This window comes from Rhinatrema bivittatum, chromosome 8 (genome assembly GCF_901001135.1).
Source record: "Rhinatrema bivittatum chromosome 8, aRhiBiv1.1, whole genome shotgun sequence".
NCBI classification, from domain to species: domain Eukaryota; kingdom Metazoa; phylum Chordata; class Amphibia; order Gymnophiona; family Rhinatrematidae; genus Rhinatrema; species Rhinatrema bivittatum.
Genome location: NC_042622.1, coordinates 40,329,106 through 40,350,598, shown reverse-complemented (window position 1 = coordinate 40,350,598; position 21,493 = coordinate 40,329,106). Strand labels below are relative to the sequence as shown.

At 42.4% G+C, this 21,493-nt stretch overlaps 1 protein-coding gene across 1 annotated transcript in view; it reads left to right on the top strand.

Annotated features, from left to right (window-relative positions):
- SLC12A5 (solute carrier family 12 member 5) overlaps window positions 1-21,493 on the top strand; it is a gene marked incomplete at its 5' end in the record, with an annotated part of 200,929 nt that overhangs the window by 65,159 nt on the left and 114,277 nt on the right. The window contains 4 exon segments of the mRNA XM_029613484.1: window positions 12,436-12,534; window positions 13,727-13,784; window positions 15,569-15,647; window positions 15,649-15,744. Coding sequence (XP_029469344.1) covers window positions 12,436-12,534; window positions 13,727-13,784; window positions 15,569-15,647; window positions 15,649-15,744 — 332 coding nt within the window.

Genomic DNA, 21,493 nt, shown 5'->3' with positions numbered 1-21,493 from the left:
GTAATGCAATTCTATGTACTGTAAAAATTATGAACTGCAAATGAAAATGGAAGTGACTGCTAAGCAGCAATAGATGTATAGCACCAATTAGTTTAGATTACTGCTCATTATTGATCAGTTGTGAGGTCCATATTCAGACACAATTCAGCTAGCAAAGTTATCCAGATTAACTTATCCAGCTAACTTTGGAGATGTATTCAATAATGAAATTGCACAGTTAGATGGCTATCTTAAAGTTAGCCATCTAACTGTAGCCTCTTTATTTTAGACCAGCAATTTGGCCCAACCAGGCTTAGCCAGTTAAGTCACCTGGCTAACTCTGAATATCCAAGTTAGCCGGCTAACTCAACTCCTCCCAGTTACACCCCTGGAACGTCCCTAACTTAGCCAACTGAATTCTAGTCTCCTAACTTATTAGGTGTCTAAACTTTAGCAGGATATGTGCCAAATATTCATTTAGCTGGCGAACTTCTGAGTTAGCCAGCTAAGGGGGTTATTTTCTAAAGCTTTATCGCGTGCGTTAGGGCCCTAACCACGCAATAAGGCCATATCGCATGTGAAAAGGGCCTTTTCACATGTGATGTAATGCAAATTAGGGGGAGGGGAGGGGGCGGAGTCGGCGGTGGCTTTGCTGCTGGCGATAATGTTACTATCATCGGCAGTAGCGCGCCGAATAGCACCACCTTTCACGGTGGCGCTATTCGGTGCGAAAGCCAGTATGTTGAATTCTATGGACAAACGATTAAAATATTTCCTGACCTATCCAGACCCACTCAGATCAGATGGAAATAGTTAATAGAATTGAGACCCCCAAGTTTTAGCACTGGCATATACTTTCATGTTAAGATACCCGTGTAGGTGTAATCTTAAGCGTAAAGATGAGAATTTTGTTTTCACTCTGGTAGAGCAATTAAAATCATTTTTGTATGCTAGAACTACTGTCAGTCCATCTGGCTTAGAACCTACATAATATAAGACAATCATGATAGTATAGCTGGCATTAAAACATTAAGCCAATTTCCTTTTGGAGCTTAATTGTATTTTCTTAATGATTACTCCCAGTAGTTTCAATTTATTATTGTTTATTCCTCGCATAAAAGCACGTAAATTGATTTACATTTTTTCTTGATCATGAAAATAATCCTGATGTGAAATATCCATTGTATGCATTTTTTTTTTCCTTACTCGAAGTATGTTTGTAATACTTTGTAAAAAATCAATAAAGCATTAATTAAAAAAAAAATTAGTAACATTAAGTTTTAATGAGAGAAAGGGGCATTATTTTGGTCCAACAACGTCTTACTCTTATGACTCTGTTTCCATTGGAAACAGCCTCAGCTCAGGCCATGTCACCAGCATTTGCAACTACCTGTGTCCGCCCCATCACCATTTTTTTTTTTTAAACTTCCACCCTCTCTTGCAGCAGCCATTGCAATGAGAGTCATCAGGCAGAACCTTGTAGGCATGCGCTCTAAGGGGCGGATTTTAAAAGGTCCGCGCGCATAAATCCTTCGGGCCGCTCGTATCTTATAAAATCCGGGGTCGGCGCGCGCAAGGGGGTGCACATTTGTGCAACCAGCGCATGCCGAGCCCAGCGCGCGCTGCCTGTTCCCTCCGAGGCCGCTCCGATTTCGGAGCGGCCTCGGAGGGAACTTTCCTTCGCCCTCCCCCCACCTTCCCCTCCCTTCCCCTACCTAACCCACCCCCCCCCCCCGGCCCTATCTAAACCCCCCCTTACCTTTGCGCACGTCGGCCGGCTGCCCCGCTCCGTGGTCCGGTCCCGGGGGCTGTTCCGGAGGCCGCGGCCACGCCCCCGGAACGCCCCCGGGCCGAAACCACGCCCATGCCCGCGCCCCACCCCCGAAACGCTGTGTCATCCCGCCACGCCCCCGACAGGAAGCCCCGGGACTTACGCGCGTCCCGGGGCTCTGCGTGCGCCGGCGGCCTATGCAAAATAGGCGCGCCGGCACGCAGGGGTTTTAAAATCCGCCCCTAAGTCTGGGCAGGAGGTGTTGTGGGCTGCACAGTGGCCTGGGCTCCCTCTTACTCAGGTACTGAAAACGAAGAACAAACCTCAGCTCGGAAATTGAACCCAGCTCTCCTGCGCGCTGCTCGCACGGTCCTGCCACTGAGCCCTCAGATCAGCCTTACTTTTAATCTGTGACTGTGCAATGCCTTGGGACACTTTGTATAAAGTATATGAAATAGAATTACACTGCATTTGTTTTTGGCAGTGATGTGTTATCTGCCTTTTATGTGCTCACAAATGTTTACATGCACGTGCAGTATCAGAATAGTTTGCTACCATGAACATCGTTTGCTGTTGTCTGGCAGGTAGACATCTGTAGAGATGTGCATTTGTCTTACCTAAATGTGTAAAACATAACAAATGAGTCTATTTTTGGTTCGGTTGCAACGACCTGAATTGAAAATAGACTTATTCTGAAAGATCTGTAAATTCCTCAGATTATTTGGCTCAGTAAATAATACATGATAAGCAAATAGTGCGCATGTTTACTGGCACATAAGATTCTCCTGCGCCCATCCCCCAGTTAATTTTTACTCCTTCCACAGGAGTCTTGTACCTAGAAAGGAGCCAAACCCCAGTCGCTCCTGCTCTGCTGGATCTGGTCCTACAGTTTTGCCGGTTGGCCCTGCAATTGATGCCAAAAAAAAAAAAGCATTTGGCTATAAAACAACATGGAGCCGGTCGCAAAGCTGCCCAGCACCATTGCGGTACCAGACCTGACCTTTTCTATCTAGGATACCCCTGCGGAAGGGGTAACAAGGGATAGGGGGAGACTACAGGGGAGGGTGTTACTTTTTATTTCTTTTTTTTAAGTTTAATCTTTATTTTGGCTCAGCAAATGAAATGAAACAAAATAAACATTAAACAAGCTGAAGCCCGAAGGAAGCAAATCCCCTAAAATGAAAAAAAAAACAAAACAAAAAAATGTTTGTGTGCACATTCCTATCAATCTCTTGTTAGGCTATGCTGTATCTAACATATGCTTGTTAAAAGAAGGTAAAATACACAACGGTTACATCACTTAGCAGGAGAAAGGGCAGTAACTGATGTGGGGCAAAGAGGGTCCAAAAAAGTTTTATATAAACTAGCCTTAATCTCTATTATATAACGCACAGTCAAGTAATTTCAAGCCCTGCAGGGAGCTTGCAGGTTCACTGATTCTTTGTACTTAATACCTGTGTATCTGAAGGCTAATTTTCAGAGGGAAATGTGCCACAGAGTTTTGCTTTGAAAATCTGGGACTGGTGGGGACCACGGGTATAAAAATACCGATAAAAAATTGTAAAAAAATAAAATTTATTTTTATATACCAATTTTCCATAAATTCAAAACAGTGTATAATAAAGAAATTCAAAATAAAACAATTCATTTTTTTAAAATAAAATGCAACAAGTTTTACTCCATATAACATTAATAGACAAAACATACACCAAAAACTACACATAACATAAAAACAGCCATTAGGCAGAAGTACATAAGATAAGAACATAAGATATGCCATACTAGGTCAGACCAAGGGTCCATCAAGCCCAGTATCCTGTTTCCAATAGTGGCCAATCCAGGTTACAAGTACCTGGCAAGTACTCAAACATTAAATAAATCACAAGCTACTATTGTTTATTAATTAATAGCAGTTTATGGATTTTTCCTCTAGGAACTTAGCCAAACCTTTTTTAAACCCAGTTACACTAACTGCTGTAACCACATCCTCTGGCAATGAATTCCAGAGCTTAATTATGTCCTGAGTGAAAAAGAGTTTTCTTCCATTTGTTTTAAATGAGCTACTTGCTAACTTCATGGAATGCCCCCTGGTCCTTCTATTATCTGAGAGAGTAAATAACCGATTAATATTAACTTATTCAAGCCCTTTCATGATTTTGTAGACCTCTATCATATCCACCCTCAGTCATCTCTTCTCCTAACTGAACAGCCCTACCTTCTTTAACCTTTTCTCATAGAGCAGCTGTTCCATACCCCTTATCATTTTGGTCATCCTTCTCTGCACTTTCTCCAATGCACCAGTGGTATATCTTTTTTGAGATGAGGTGACCAGAATTGCACACAATATTCAAGATGTGGGCTCATCATGGAACAATACAGAGGCATCATAACATCCATCCTTTTATTTGCCATTCCCTTCCTAATAATTCCTAGCATTCTGTTTGCTTTTTTGATTGCCACAGCACACTGAGCTGACGATTTCAATATATTATCATTTATGATGCCTAGATCTCTTTCCTGGGTGGTAACTCTTTAGATAGAACCTAACATTGTGTAACTTCAGCAAGGGTTATTTTTCCCTATATGCATCACTTAGCACTTGTCTACGTTAAATTTCATCTGCCATTTGGAAGCCGAATCTTCCAATCTCGCAAGGTCCTCTTGCAATTCATCACAATCCGCTTGAGATTTAACTACTCTGCATAATTTTGTGTCATCCGCAAATTTGATCACCTCAATCGTCATAACCCTTTCCAGATAATTTATAAATATATTAAAAAGTACTAATCCAAGTACAGATCCCTGAGGCACTCCATTGTTTACCTTTTTCCACTGTGAAAACAGACCATTTAATCCTACTCTCTGTTTCCTGTCTTTTAATCGGCTTGCAATCCACAAAAGGACATTGCCTCCTATCCCATTACTTTTTAGTTTTCTTAGAAGCCTCTCATGCAGGAGTTTGTTGAATGCCTTCTGAAAATCCAAATACACCACATCTACCAGTTCACCTTCTTTATTCACTCCTTCAAACCTTCAAAATAATGTAGGAGATTTGTGAGGCGAGACTTCCCTTGGGAAAATCCATGATGGCTGTGCCCCATCAAACCATGTCTATCAAAATGTTTTGTGATTTTATTCTCTATAACAGTTTCCATGATTTTTCCCGGCACTGAAGTCAGGTTCACCAGTCTATAATTTCCCGGATCACCCCTGGATCCCTTTTTTAAATATCAGGGTTTCACTAGCCATCTTCCAGTCTTCAAATACAACAGATGATTTTAATGATAGGTTACAAACCTAATTGAAATAGGTCTGAAATTTTTTAGTTCTTTCATAACCCTGGTGTGTATACCATCTGGTCCAGGTGATTTACTACTTTTCAGTTTGTCAATCAGGCCTACCACATCTTCCAGGTTTACTGTGATTTGGTTCAGTTCATCTGAATTATCACCCTTGAAAACCCTCTCCGGAACGGGTATATCTACAACATCCTCTTCAGTAAACATCAAAGCAAAGAAATCATTTAATCTTTCCACGATGGCCTTATCTTCCCAAAGTGCCCCTTTAACCCCTTGGTCATCTAATGGTCCAACCAACTCCCTCGCAGGCTTTCTGCTTTGGATGTATTTTAAAATGTTTTTATTGTGAGTTTTTACCTCTATGGCCAACTTCTTTTCAAATTTTCTCTTAGCCTGTCTTATCAATGTCTTACATTTAACTTGCCAATGCTTATGCGTTATCCTATTTTCTTCTGATGGATCCTTCTTCCAGTTTTTGAATGAAGATCATTTGGCTAAAATAGCCTCTTTCACCTCACCTTTTAACCATGCCGGTAATCTTTTCCCTTCCTTCCACCTTTCTTAATGCATGGAATACATCTGGACTGTGCTTCTAGGATGGTATTTTTTAACAATGTCCATGCCTGTTGCATACTTTTTACCTTTGTAGCTGCATCTTTCAGTGTTTGTTTTTTTAAACTATTTTTCTCATTTTATTAGTTTCCCTTTTGAAAGTTTAGTGCTGGAGCCGTGGATTTACTTTCTGTCTCCCTTCTAGTCATTAATTCAGATTTGATTATATTATGATCACTATTGTCAAGTGACCCCACCACCGTTACCTCTCTCACCAAATCCTGCGTTCCACTGAGAATTAGATCTAAAATTGCTCCCTCTCGCGTTGGTTCCTGGACCAATTGCTCCATAAAACTGTCATTTATTCCATTCAGGAACTTTATCTCTCTAACATGTCCTGATTTTTCACTTACCCAGTCAATATTGGGGTAATTGAAATCTCCCATTATTACTGCACTACCAATTTGGTTGGCTTCCCTAATTTCTCTTAGCATTTCACTGTCTGTCTCACCATCTTGGCCAGGTGGACAGTAGTATACACATATCACTATACTCTTCCCCAACACACAAGGGATTTCTACCCATAAAGATTTGATTGTGCATTTAGTCTCATGTAGGATCTTTATCCTGTTGGACTCCATGCCATCCCAGACATAAAGCGCCACCCCTCCACCAAGATACACCTCTCTGTCATTGAGATACAATTTGTACCCTGGTGTAGCACTGTCCCATTGGTTGTCCTCTTTCCAACATGTCTTTGAGATGCCAATTAAGTCTATGTCATTCACTGCTATACACTCTATACATTCTAATTCTCCCATCTTACTTCTGACATTAACATACAAACATTTCAAAGTGTGTTTTATGTTTGTATTTACATTCTGCTTTTCAGTTGTGAGGGATAAATTGGAATCTTTTAGCTCAGGGGAGTTTTTAATTATAGGCACTTGGACTACTTTTCTTATCATTGGAACCTCTCTGTTGGGATGCCCTAACTCTAATGCTTCATTAGCATCCTTTGAGGATACCTCCTTCCGAACCATGCGCTGCTGAGCAACTGTCGGCTCTCCCCTTTGTTCTAGTTTAAAAGCTGCTTTATCTCCTTTTTAAAGGTTAGCACCAGAAGCCTGGTTAAGGTGGAGCCCATCCCTTCAGAAAAGACTCCCCCCTTCCCCCAAAAAGTTCCCAGTTCCTTACTAAACTGAATCCCTCTTCCTTGCACCATCGTCTCATCCATGCATTGAGACTCCGGAGCTCTGCCTGCCTCTGGGGACCTGCGCATGGAACAAGGAGCAGCATTTCAGAGAATGCTACCCTGGAAATTCTGGATTTCAGCTTTCTACCTAAGAGCCTAAATTTGGCTTCCAGAACCTCCCTCCCACATTTTCCTATGTCATTGGTGCCCACATGTACCACGACAGCCATCTCCTCCCCAGCACTGTCTAAAATCCTATCTAGGTGACGCGTGAGGTCCGCCACCTTCGCACCAGGTAGGCATGTTACCAGGCGATCCTCATGCCCACCAGCCACCCAGCTATCTACATTCCTAATAATCGAATCACCAACTATGATGGCCGACCTAACCCTTCCCTCCTGGGCAGTAGCCCTGGGAGACACATCCTCGGTGCAAGAGGACAATGCACCATCTGTAGAGCAGGTTCTTGCTACAGAATCATTTCCTGCTGCACCAGGTTGATGATCTATGATCATGAGACTTTCTTTCTCCAAGGCAGCACAAGGGCTGCCAATCTGGAGTTGGGACTTGGCTACTATGCCTATGAAGGTCTCATCTATATACCTCTCTGGCTGCCTCAGCTCCTCCAGGTCTGCCACTCTAGCCTCCAGAGATCGGACTTGTTCTCTGAGAGACAGGAGCTCTCTGCATCAGATGCACACATACAACTTCTCACCGGCAGGTAAAAAATCATATATGTGACACTCGATGCAAAAGACTGTGATGTCCCCCTCTTGCTGCTGGACTGCTGCCTTCATCTTTAATTTATTCAGTTCCTAGTTAAGTTTTAGTTGCTATAGGAGTATGAATGCATACAATTAGGGTCCTTAAAATGTATTAGTGTATTTACTATATATTTGGTAGTGACCTACAAGGGAATGATCAAACTCTTGATAAGGTGTGGGGAATTTCTGAATTTAAGTTAAAAGGCTGATTTTTTTTTTTTGTTTGTGTAAAAGTGACACCTGCCTATACATTAAAGGATGAGCTAGGGGGGGGTGGGAGAGTTGGGAAATACAAACGCACAAACCTCTGTTTATCTCCTGCCTTAATTCTGACTACCTATTTAAAACCAAACACACAAACGTCTGTTTATCGCCTGCCTTTCTGACTACCTATTCAATACAAACACACAAACACACTAAATAACATACCCCAATAGTTTACTTCTCCCCAGTACTTTTAAATTGTAAAAATTTCCCCAAGCAGTACTTGCTGATTCTTTTCAGCCACCATCAAGGTGATCTTCTCTTCTCAGTGCTCTGATAATTTAAAAAAAAAAAAAAAAAAGCCAGCTCTGTTCTCAGAAATAGTAATTGGTAAGATTCTAATTGAAAACTTGTATAAACATCCAAGTGCTGAGTTCACTCAGTAAAGGAACATGAAGTCTTTGCACATACGTTGCCTTTCCTGCCCCAATTACCTGCAGCTGACAATAGTGCATGCTGTGAAACAGTGCAAATTCTTTTAGCTGCTGAGAGGACTGACCTGGCTAACTACTCAGTTGCCCTTAAGTTCTAGAAGCAAATACATTTCTAAGCAGATTACTCCCTCTGCTTTCTAATTTTCAATTAACTTATTTTAGAAGTAAAATTAAATGAATTTGTAATATGATGGCAAAAATTCAGCTGTTGAGATTTTATTTTAGGTTAACCGTTGCGATTTGAATGGCAAGCAGCTACCGTGTGATTGCTTTTAGCCGCTACGTGGTTGGCCAGTGTTCAAGGGGGCACTCAAACAAGATCTTCAGGGTGGCCTCTGAATGTTCTGGCTCATGCATGCTGAAAATGGTTTTCGTATTTTCATGACTCGTCTGTCAGATATGGGAATTTTTTGCTTTGCTCTTGACTGACCATATGGGAAGTAAATCTTAACACTGCTTATAATTCATGCCATCATCGTGGCGTGGCATTCAAATCCTAGCACTCAGCCTAGTTTGTATTATTGTAGTAGGTATATGCTGGGTCTCTGTGCTGGTTATGTCCTCCTGGTATAGTGCATGACGCACATTATTTGGCCACCTAGGGTTTGTGTGCTGTTTAGTTTTCATGCGGCCCAGATTTTTTTTTTTTTTTTTTAAATCCAAATAATTTGCCTGCTCTTCTATTTTCCCTCACTTATCCCTAGCATTGGAGTCTTATTTTGTAATGCAAAACAGATAACTTAGCAGGTGCCATGTCACCACCTCAGAAGTCTAAGAATGCAAGGTCTTCATTTTATTTCCACAATGTTATAATAGCACACTACTATAATTATTTTTTAATTACTTTTCACTGTTTGAGTTAATTAGGGGCTGGTGAGAGATCCCACATTAGCACTTCTTGAGCATAAACGTGTGACTGGGAGCTGTTCCTCTGCAAGGGTGTGAAACCATTCGGGAGGGGGGGGAGAAACCAAGAGGTAAAGAAAGCAGTAGGATAAAAAAAAAAGAGATTAAGGGAGACAGCAGCAAAGAATAAGGAATGAAAAGCAAGATGTAACCGAAGAATGTATGAAAGGGAGAAAGAAGAATGGAAAATATAAAGGTAGCAGTTTGAGCCAGGCAAGAAAATTAGATAGGAATGGGAGATGTTTACTCTTCTGAATTCAGCAGATTCACTTATTCTGAATATTGGGATTACAGAATGCAGCAAAGAGAATGAGCAGGAGCGGAATGAGAAAAAAACCCAGGCAGAAGAAAGAAGAGCTGGGAGGATAAGAAAAGGGAAAATAGGAAAGAAAATGTATGGATGGATTTTCTAGAAGAGATGGAGGAAATGATTACTAATGCATTATATTTCTGAGCCTTTAGGGGTATCATGCAAGTGGGGATTTGGGAAGCAAGGTGAGGGCCCACATGAGGATACACACAACAGGCACAGAGCGTGGATGCTCGCGCCCTGGTACCTTCGTTTTTTGATTTATGTCAAAAGAAAAAGAGTAAATACTGCTTTCAGACACAACATGCGATCGCAGCATGCTTTGGCACATTAAGAGTTCTCAACCCCAGTCCTCGGGCCACACCTAGCTAGTCTGGCTTTTTTTTTAAGGATATCCACAATGAATTTACCTACAGTAAAGTATATGCAAATCCGTCTCATTGGCTAGGTGTGTCCCGAGGACTCGGATTGAAAACCCCTGCACTAGAGCATAAAACAACCTGTATAATACAAAAACGCAACATGTATTAACATCAAGGGATTAAATAAACCAAAACCTAGGCACCGCGGAAAAAGCAAACTTTGCTAAATTGATAAATGTGTAAGAACCGGAAGTAGGTAACAAATATTTGCTGGAATAGCAAGTTAACTGCAAAAAAATCAAAAGCAATGTCAAATTAATATTAGATTTAATGTACTGTGCTCCAAAGTTTTGCATAGAGTGTGTTAGCCAGTTAAAAAACTGTTCAGAACATGTCGGCATGACTGTGGTTTGTGCATTAGATCCAGACCAGAAGCAGAGGATAATAAGTAGGTCACATGGGCTGTCACCCGACAAAAATATTATTGTGACCAAAAAATTATTGCTTCCCTGTAATAAGATTTCTTTGAAGACAGGGGACATCACCAGTCACACAGATGGGAAATGTCATCGCTCTGCATCAATGGACTCTTTTCCAGAGCTTTTCCAGGCAAATTCTTCAAAACCCTTATGGGCATGCGCAGTGGTACTCCCACATCTGCATCCCCAGGGCGTTACTCAGTTCATGTCTAGGAAAGCTCGGCTCCGTGAGGGAGGTTGTGACTGGTGAGTCTCCTGCCTGCAGTGCTTTTGCAGAAGATGAGCTGAATCCCAGACGGGACTCCTTAGCTAAGGATTAGCCTCAATAAAATAAAAGGGGAAAAGCAAGAAAAATGAATTTCTCCCACAGGGCGATCATTACTTTTGGCGGGTTAGCATTATCAAATTTCTTTTCTTTCTTTTTTTGTGTGATGACAACCTAAGCTTAGAAGAGGCCTGGACTTGGGCTCTGACCCTAAAGAAGACCTTGTAGTATGGACTGATCAAGCCTGCGGTTACGCTGAGATTTCCTATTTAAATTATGTGTGAACTGAAGTCAGTGTTGCAGCTTTGAGTACCTCTTCTGTAGAAGTCAACCTTACATAGATAATTGATGCATCTGTGACCCTGACATTATGGGCCTTGACAAGCCTCTCCAAGGTCGGACTAGCTTGGGCAAAAGTGAAGAATATGCATCCTACTATCCACTTAGATAGTTGTCTTTGAGAGAGAAGTATCAGGCTTGTTGAGGCCGAAGAGAAACAAAACAAATTAGGGAAGATAATTTTGAAAGAGATTTAGCCAGGTAACTGAGAGGTCTATATTGAGCAGGGTGGACAGTGACCCACCTGCCTGGGTAAACCTTTGCCAGGATATCCAGCAGAAACGTAACCCATTGAATGTACCTGGTTAAGTTTAAAGTTAGTCATGTAACTTTAGACCTGCTCTCTACCAGATTTAGCTGGAGTGCGTGGGATATTCGCTAAATTTAAGTCCTACTCCTGGAGTGCCTCCAGGCTGCCTTTATTTATTTTTTTTATCTAGGTAATGACTTATCGGCTAAAACGTATCCACTGCGAGGGGTGGGAAATTCATAACTCTGGCTTTGTCTGGCTAGGTCCCGAACATACCCAGACAAACCCCTTTGATTATGGGCTTCTAAGTGGTTTCCTTGATAGATTTTTCCGGGTTGAAAATTTCCCCCCTCATCAGAGCAATACAATGCTAACAATTAGCCCCCTGGGTGGACTTTCTACGGCCTCTAATGCACTCCACTTACAAAGGTAACCTAAATTTAAGAGCCTAAAAAGTGTTAGGCTATGGGGATGGAGTTAGGGAAACAAATAGGGGGGGGATTTATCATTCCATGATAAGTACAGCAGAATAATGTCCCACGGGAAAAAAAAAAGGGGGGGGGGCGGGGTGATAGTGTACGGCCGGTCACATGGTGGCGGTGATGCCACGCCGCACACTCTCACACCCATAGTGCCACGGGAAAAGGTGGTGTTATTTCCCACGCTGCTGCCAGCAGCGCTGCTGGGCCACAATCCCGCCCAAACCCTGCCCCACACCCCTCCCCTTCCCCTGAGTTAAATACTACCCCCCGCGATGCGGCTGGTATCGTGTGTGTCAGGGCCTTTTCGCACAATAACAGCACATCGCAGTTTAAGAAATGACCCTGTTAGGTACCTAGCACTGATTTTTAGCAGTAGGCATCTAATTTAGGGTTCCAGATCTGGGAAGATGAAAAGCAGGCTCTTACATTTACGTGAATTTACAATTGAAAACTTGCATCCCTAAGTTCAACTGAAAATAGGTGCTTAACTCAGGAGCTAAAATGTATGGGCTCAGGTGTTTTTTTTTGACTGTCATCAGTGTATGATGTTATATTATTATTTTACAAATATCTTAAAGTGCGAAGGTTGAACAATTTTGTGTTATTATTACTGCATTGCTTGAATGAAATTAAATTAGTAAAAAGACTTAAAACATTGGCATATACACTTGGGTCAAGATTAAAGCTAGATCCATGATCTCTGACCACTGCTGTTATCATTAGTAATTACCTAGAACCGTCTTTGCTGAGTGAGATAAATCACTATCTTTTTTTGTTTTTCTAGGAATTATGGCTGGTTCCAACAGATCAGGCGACCTGAGGGATGCTCAGAAATCTATTCCAACTGGGACTATTCTAGCTATTGCTACAACATCCTTTGTCTGTATCATTCATCAAAAGCTCTTAGTCTCATAAATAGCATAGTTGTTGTAATGACACAGGGCCTCGGGGATGGCTTTATTAAAGATTGTTAAAAAGCTAAGGCATCGTGTCATGGAGGTAATGTCCCCAAATGTGTCAGATTTTATACATATCTTGACAGCAATGCACTTCACTCTTATACCAGGGCATGTTGGATATAATCTCATTTTCTCAAATTTACTGCTAATGCTCTTCTTAATGCTTGCATTGTACCAAACAGAGCCTCCTTCTGGAGTTCATAGGATGTAATATGTGCAGTACATGCAATATCTCAAGTTCTGCTTGTAAGGCATGTTGTCTGTCTGTGGTGAGCTTGGTGTTCCTCCCAAAACCTTTATTCTAAAGAGAATTTCTGGTTCTGGAGCTTGACAGGATTTATGGAGGGGCGAGGGATGACAATCAGTCCTTACCTGCCAATATCTAGGTTTTTCTCTTTATGAATCTCATTAGTGATAGTCACAACATTTAAAACAATCTTTGGAGAAGCAAATACATTCTGACCTGCATGCTTTTTCCAAAGCTGTAAACAAGCTCTGTAAAACATTGCATTCAGGTCCCTTGCAGCAGGTGCCATTACTGCTGAGATTTGCTTCAGACATGAGGTAGTATCTGAACATCTTAGAATTTCATTTCACCTATGGATTCCACATGCTCTGGCAAAGACTGAATAATATAGGAAGTCCTGGGGCAGCCCAGGTTTGGAGCTCCTGTCAGGGCTCACTGGGGCTCTGGTTTGCTATGGAGGTGATGCTCTCATTTCCAGGTAGAGAGAGAAGATGGCCTGTCACTACCATGATGGCCCTTGCCAGCCATCCAGTGGTGCTAAGGTATCATCTCATAGATAGCCCTTCAGTTCATGGGGCTGACTAGGATTCTCGATGCTGCCCAGACATGACATCTAAGAAGGAGTGTGAGTGTGTGTGTGTGTGTGTGTCTGGGGAGGGGTCTCTAAAAGAAATGGGAAGAACTTATATTTTCCAGAGACAATTCTTTTCAGGGATGAATTTTTGTGGGGTTGTATTTTTTTTGGGGGGGGGGGGGGCGTTCTGTGTTATGCTGACAGGGACTGGCCATAGTACTTGCCCAATCATCTGCTTTAGTTTCACTATTCTTTTGATATTTTTTTTTCAAAGTTTTCCTTTACCAAGGTTCAGATATTAGTTCTGTTGTTCTGTTTGGAGCTTGCATTGAAGGTGTTGTTCTTCGTGACAAGTAAGTGCTATCTAAATGCTTAAGTATGTGAGAAAGTGAAAAATATGTGTCAGTGAAAACAAAAATGTAAATCGTAATCTTCTTGAACCCTTCCATAATAGTCTTCCCTGGTTTCCACCCAAACATATTCAATGATCCTTCAAATCAAATTGTTACCCTTCCCATTGTCTTCACCATTTACAAAACTTCTTAACGTGCTTTCTCAACTCAACTCAACTCTGTCCATGCTTTCTCTACTCAACCCATCTCTTCCAAATGTATCTGCTTTCAACTGAATCTTTCCTAATTCCACAGAACCCATTCAATGCCTTCTGTACTAACCCTATCTCAACACTATTTGTATTTGATCCTTATCTTCCCATTAATCATAGCTTTCCCAGTGTTCCTCCTCCTTAGTCTATTCTTCCCATTGCTTATCATGTTCAACAAAAGCTTTCCCAGTTCCCCTAACCTTCCACTACTAACCTCTTTTCAACCAAGCCCTCCCAGTGTATTCACAGTGTGCTTTCTAATCTAGTCCACCCTTCCATGGCTATATCCCAGTCTTCCACCACAGTTTACTCAGCGCAGTACGCATCCTGTTCTGTGCGGCTTGGTATTTTCAGTTTTCAGTCTTCAATCAAACCCTTCTCAACCCACAGTCCATTGTCCACTGTTAAAAAAAAAAAAAAAAGTCATGAAAGCCTTCCTTGAGTTTCTTGATCAAAATAATGAAATGGCTGGGGAAAGTGAAAGCTGCAGCAGCTGCACTAATAATTATGTTTTCATAACCCCTCCTTCCTCATTTCCCTATGAAAATGCTTCTTCTCCCCAGCGAGCCTGCTCAAGAAGTTTCTGCCTGCCCTCAGCAACTGCACAGATTGCTGCGTAGCTCCTTTCCTGGCCCGCGTCTGTCGGCGGTGAAGAAGAGACAATTACAAGGAAGAAGACAGAGAAGGGGGGGGGGGAGGAGGAGGAGGAGGCGGTGGTGAAAGAAATAAAACGAAGAGTGGCAGAGAAAAGAAGAAAACAGGAGAGGAGAAAGGAATCGGGAGGGGGGCGCAGGAGTGCGAGAGCAGCGAGAGATGCTGGGAAGTGTGAAGAATTAGATGGGAGGGAGGGACAAGAATAAGTGTGAATGGGATGAGACAGGGAGGGCAGGGGAGAAATGAAATCTTTGTCACCCGCTCTGAAATAGGAGGGGGCACGTGAATGGACTCATTTAGGATGCCAAAAAAAAAATATTTAATAGATTTTTAGGGCAAGGGATGACAGCTGCCCGGAGGACATGGTGGTTGTGAGCCTTTCTGTACCTGTCAGATGTGAGTTCCACATCCAGGAGCTTCTCTTCTTGCCCTCGATTCGGGGCCGCTTCTCCTGGCCTCCTCGAAGCAGCCTGAGACCTAGTTAAGCTGCATCTAGGGCAGCTTTGCCAAACCTGCCGCTGTGACACTGAGACATCTGTGGGCTATTAATATCGGAACCAAAAATATAATTCTAAATGAAGTGGCTTGCAGCCTGACTCCTTCCCACTTTCCTGCTGCCCTCCCCTTGTACATTTATTGGAAAGGAAAGAGATGTCGCCTTCCATGAGCCTAGCATTGTAATGCCTCTCAGAGGACGTGGAAAGAGAGAGGTGCCTGTTTGACCTGCTTACGCAAAAGGGAGCAGGAAAGGCTGGGGGGGGGTCTGGAGCAGATGATAAGGAGATAGGCAGAGGCTGAACAGGCTGTGCCATTTCCTCCCAGATTCTCTGGAGGCCCGATTCAATGCGGTGGCTGTGTGTTTTTTTTTCATTTGCGCAGGTTTGGGGAAGCTGTGAATGGAAATCTGGTGGTGGGAACGCTCGCCTGGCCATCCCCGTGGGTGATTGTCTTTGGATCCTTTTTTTTCCACGTGTGGGGCGGGTCTGCAGAGCCTCACTGGAGCCCCTCGCCTGCTGCAGGCCATATCCCGGGATGGGATCGTACCTTTCCTCAGGGTAAGTGCCGCAGGCTCTGTAGAGGACCGATCCTGCTCGGTGCTCATGCTCGTGCTCTTCCTCAGGGTACATGTGCCTCGCCTTCCGTAGCAAGGTAAAGCAAAGTTGCAATTACAGTCTCCAGTGGTTGTGATCAATTTAGGGATATTTTAGTGTTGCACTTACTTCTCACTGTAGGTTTCTCTAGAATCCTTAACATAAATATGCATTTGCCAGATCCCAGCCGAAGCATGCTAATGCTATACGCCCTATCCCTTGGGGCAGGTCAGATAATTGGTAATTATGCTGTTATGCGCCCAAGTTACACCAGTTTTCAACGGGAATTTCTGTTCATAAGCCCACTTTGAAAATTATCCCGGCAAGACTGTGTGAACAATTCCACCTGCTATTTGGTGCACTCGGTTACACTGATAAAATGTACCCGCACTTTATAAAATGAAAAAGTATGCACATTCCCTTTGAAAATTGCTCTCTGAGTGAAGGGTTACTTGATGGGTTCCAGATCATCAGGGACAGACTGAGCCAAACCTGGTTCAATCCTCACTGCAATCCATGTCCCTGATAACCTGGGAATCCTAATTGATAAACCTGGGAACGCCCCAGATTTGGCTCAAAGGCTCCAGAATTCTAAATGAATTGCCGGGTCTCCAGGCAAACACCAGAAAAACTCCTGGCGCTGTTGCAGAAGTGAGCAGAGCAGCCAGAAGGAGGAGGAGCGTTGGCCCACGCACCAGAAAAAGCAGGGGCAATGGCTCATGCGACCAGAAGGAGGGAGGAGGACTCCCATCAGAAGAGGCTGCTGCCCTTGCTGGGTTCAGGGCAGAGAGAGAAAGAGAGTTAATGATTATGTGTGTGAAAGTGAGAGAGAGAGTATGTATGAGCATGTGTGTGTGGAAGAGGGAGAGAACTGAGTAAGCATGTGTGTGTGTGAGACAATATATATGTGAGAGAATGAGTGTGTGTGTGAGAATGAGCATGTTTGTGTGTTCACATGAGAATGTGTGTATATCAGAAAGTTTGTGCACATACTGCACTCCCCCCCCCCCCCCTTTACCCTGTTTAATCTATGACAATCTCAGAGCGACTGGAAATCAAAAGGTCCCTGGTATGCTAATGGGATGCTGAATACAGCAACATGGATAGTGAGTAGAATTGGTTCAGCCACACAGTATGGGGTCAATTGTCAAAAGATTTAAGCAGTTAAAATTGGCTTTTAATCACATAAATCTAACCAGTTGAAAGTCCATCCCCAGCCCCCTGGTCGAGCTAAAATCTTTCTGCACAAAATTGCTGTCAGGTGACTTTTCAAAGGAGTTATGCGCAAAAATGTAACATACTTTGTAGCAATTTTCTAAAACGATTACACAGGTAAATCCTGTGGACAATTCAATGGCATACATAGTAGCCATTTTCAAAAGCCCACTTACATGAGTAAAGTGCATTTACACGTATAAATCCCAGTTTTATCCATGTACATGCTTTTGAAAATCAGGCCCTGTGTGCATAGATTTAGCTGGACAAAAATTTGGCCAGGTTGGAACATGCTTAGGGTAGAGCTTTCAGATGTAGCAAATCCATGCAATATTCAGCCCTAGCCAGTTACATTTGCTAATTTAAATGTGGCCACACAAATGGCTGCTTTAAATTTCACTATACATGTCTTATGCAGTTAGATGTAACTGGATATTCAGCTGCAACTTTAGCCGGTTCACTGTGGCTGAATATCTGGACAAAGTTAACCAGTTAATGTCATCGCTCAGCAGCGGTTTGAAAATCTTATTGCATGTGTGTTGCAGGCTTTGTAGTGACTACATTAATGCCTCTTACCACTGTCCAGATTTTGAAGTTCACAAATTACATAAAGCCTTACATAGATTGTGTATTATTGTTCAACCCTTCTGACTATGTCATGGATACTTTGAGGTTCTCCTGAATGGTCTAGGCTGAGTGACTGCCTAATCACCTGGGAGCAGCATATGTGCCAGAGGTGTAGCCAGGGGTGGGCCTCAGAGACCTGTGCGCCCCCTCTCTTTTGGCTCAGGCCTCCATCCCTAGCAGCAGGATCATGTCCCATCTGAATTAGTCTCTTTAAAAGTGTAGGAATTAAAGAGTCTGAAGGCACTAGAATCACAGTTCATGATCTCCTGCACCTTTAATAAGGCTAACTTGAACAGGGAAACATCACTATCCTTGGGTTAGATATGTAGGATCCAATACTCAAAACCAAATGTTTAAGTTAGCCGGATAAAACTTATCCGGCTAACTTAAATAGGATATTCAGCAGCACGACTATTCTGCTAAATATCCTTGTACAAATTACTACTTAGCCGGATAAATTAAATCCGTCTAAGTTAGGCCTGCTCTGTGATGAATATCGGCTTTTGTTCGTTTAAGATAACAGGATAAATAGCCTCATCCCAATCTGCCCATTGCCTGCCCTCCAAGATATCTGGCTATTTGCTTAGCCGGATAAATACTTATCCGGCTAAGTAGCACCAAATACTGACCTTGTAAAAGTCTGAGACCATAAAAATCCTTGTTTACTTTTGGCAGGTAATTATTTATACCCCCCTCCTCTGAGTCCCTTTGATTTTGTGCTCCTAAAAGATATAGTGCCCTTAACTCATGTTTTGTGTGCACAGGTTTTATGCACACAAATCATGTTTTACACCCAACAATGTTCACAAACACTATTTTATACATGAAAACATGATTTGTGCACAAAAACCATGTTTTCTATGTGTAATTCTGAAGAACAGGACCCCTATAGCATGAACTCCAAGTTCCGATCCATAGACTAACACTAGCCTCAGGAACTTGACTCCATCTCTGACCAGGAGTTCAATTTTGAGCGTTAACAAAACACGGGTTAAGCCTACGTACATCTCTGCCTTCCTTAGCATCCGATTTCCATGTGAGGGCGCTAACTAATATGCACAGTTATACACACATTTTTATTGTGCAACACTCCTTGCTGCATCAGGAGCAAAGTATGTGCACAAGAAAATGTGCAAACAACTATCGGTAAAACTGAGTGCTGTGCAGAGTTCACCGTATTGCATCGAGCCCTGAGAGATTAACACTTGTATAAAGTAGAATCACAGAGGGAGAATGAGAAACAGCAGAGACAGACCAGGGAGATAATGAAGAGAAAGGAGAAACAGAGTGTTGCCAGAACTTACAAGTTTTCTAGCCTCTGCTTTGAAGACCTACATAGGATGGGGCAAGGCAAGGACTGGGCAGAGTACCCACCCATCTTAACCTTGGGCTCCCCCAAAAAATTCAGTTCTGGCTACGCCTCTGGTTCTTATTACTTTCTCTGTGCAGCTCTGGAATTCCGTGAATATATCTCCACCTGTTTTACTCACTGTAGTGGTCCGGTCATCTGGGATGTTAAAATGCTGTCTGTAAAAGATTGTAATTGAATTTCCAATAATTGGTGGTTTCTAGAGCAGGAATTACAGCCTCTGGTATATTTGACTGGATAGGCTGCCCTCTGCCGCTCACAGCCAGCGATCTTGGCATTACTGCCTTAAGAAGTCCCCAGTCTAGTCCTGGGTTAAGCAGCAAATGCTGCCCACGGCAAAACCATCTCTAGTCTGAGCAACTGGGATACCATAGGATGGCAGATATGCTCCAGGGCCAGCCCAGGCAAGAGGTGCATTTCCAGAGCCTGTATACCACTCTGTCTCAGGGCTGTCTTAAAAAAAAACACCTTGGTCACACAAACAACAGGAAGGAAGGTGGTCTGAGAGAAAAACACACACTCTCTCTCTCTCTAAAGCAGTTAATTGGCTGTGAGAGTGTGAGACAGGCAGAGACTGACAAACCAGTTACACAGGAAGTACCGAAATGAGAAGGTGACAAATTGGATTCCTTTGAGAGCATTTTTTACTTGTTAACATTTTTATTTTTGAAAATGTATGTACTGTGAAAAAAAAGTCATTGTCTGATTCGTAACTGTAATAACATAACATTATATGCCTCCCCGTCTCTAAAGTACCACATGTGAGACAGAGGAGGTCTCTGAAGTAACATGTGGGAGAGAGGGAGAGGGTAATCTCGCTGAAGTGACAGATGACGGAGAAGGTATATGTAGCTGTAACCTTGCCAGGGGATCTCAAATAAAATAAAAAGAGTCCTGATGCTGTCCTGGTATCAACTCTTGTGGGCTCGCAAAAAATAGTTGGGTAAGATATTGGATTGGATCTGGTTTAGAGGGCAATGGGGCGCATTCCTCTACAGGACAGGGATGCGCCCCCTCTGTGACCATCTAATTGCCCTCCCCAGAGTGGAATTTCAACACTGCTTTTATACCTTCTTGAGAACAAATCTTCTCTGTCGAACCCGCTCCCTGGGAGTCACAAAGGTAGCCTCACTCTAATTTGTTAAACCTTTATTTGTTCTTCTGGGTTAGCAGCAATCACAAAATAGAATAAGTCATAGGATCCTACTGCAAGAAAAATCAACAGACAGTCTGAGGAAAGTAGATTTAAAATCTCTAAAGCAGTGCAGCCATTAGAAGTTCAACAGCTCCAGTAATCCTCATGCATGAAGGAGCAGAACCTCATGGCCCTTTCTCCTGGGAGGAAACTGTCTTGGTAATCGGGGATGCCCCGTTCTTCCTTCTAGTGCTCTTGGAAAGCTCCCAGGCCTTAGCATGTAGGAGTAATCCTTTGGCCCATCAGCATCCTTTGTGAAAGTGAGGTCCTGCTGGACTGGCAGAACCAGCAGGCCTTAAGGGATATTCCCAGAAGCCAGGACAACCGCCTGTCACTTCGGACTCCAACTCCTTGAATCATGAATTTCCCTTAGGAAAATCCCTTCCCATGCTCAGGAACCCAGACTTATATATGCCTAGGGCATCCATCTCAAAGGTTCCCAGGTATAAAGAGCGGATGATTTTTTTTTTTTTTTATCCTTGTTAGTTTTAATCACTGGGGATTATTTCATGTATTTGCTATTTTTTAAATATTTTTTTGGAGTTTGGAACATCTTTATGAGTTTTTAATTAACGTATGTCATTCAATTTGTTAGCTATTTTGAAATATTCTTTGTAATCGTATGGTTTTATATTTCTTGATTTTACTGTTTGAAATTTTATGTTTCAGTTTTTCCAATGTTACACTGCATATGTTGTGATTTCCAGTTCAGTTTTTGTCTGCACATTTTTTTTTAATTTTTACTGTATGGTCTCTTTATTCTGTATTTGGTGAGGGACTGTCTATGTTCTGCATGTGTGATTGAACCTGAAGAATTCTGCTAGCGTGTAGGGATGTATAGCAGCCAGGCTTGTCCTGTTTTCCTAATGGGAAGTATGCTGGTGTTTTAGGGCTGGTATAATATTTACAGTGTTGCTTTTTCATAGCTAGGGTTGTTACTGATTGAGTGCTGGCAGTTAGTGCTGTTTTGGTATGGGGAGTTTACTATATTGCTATCGTAATTCAGTTTACTCATGATTCATGACTTTGAGTGCCAAGCACACATTCAACATGTGTTACAATAGGCCTAATATATATGGGTTCCAAGGATCTTTTTTTGCCTTTTAGCAGGGTTTTCTGATTGGCATACAATATATATTATATTTATATGCACTGCTGTAAGTGGTGAGGCCAATATTCAATAGGCCATTTAGTGGACAAGTTATCCACTAGTTATCCACTAGTTGACTGGATAACTTGTCCCATATATTCAGCTGGATAAACATCTCGCTGAATATATAAGCTTAAAGTTATCCAGCTACATGTAG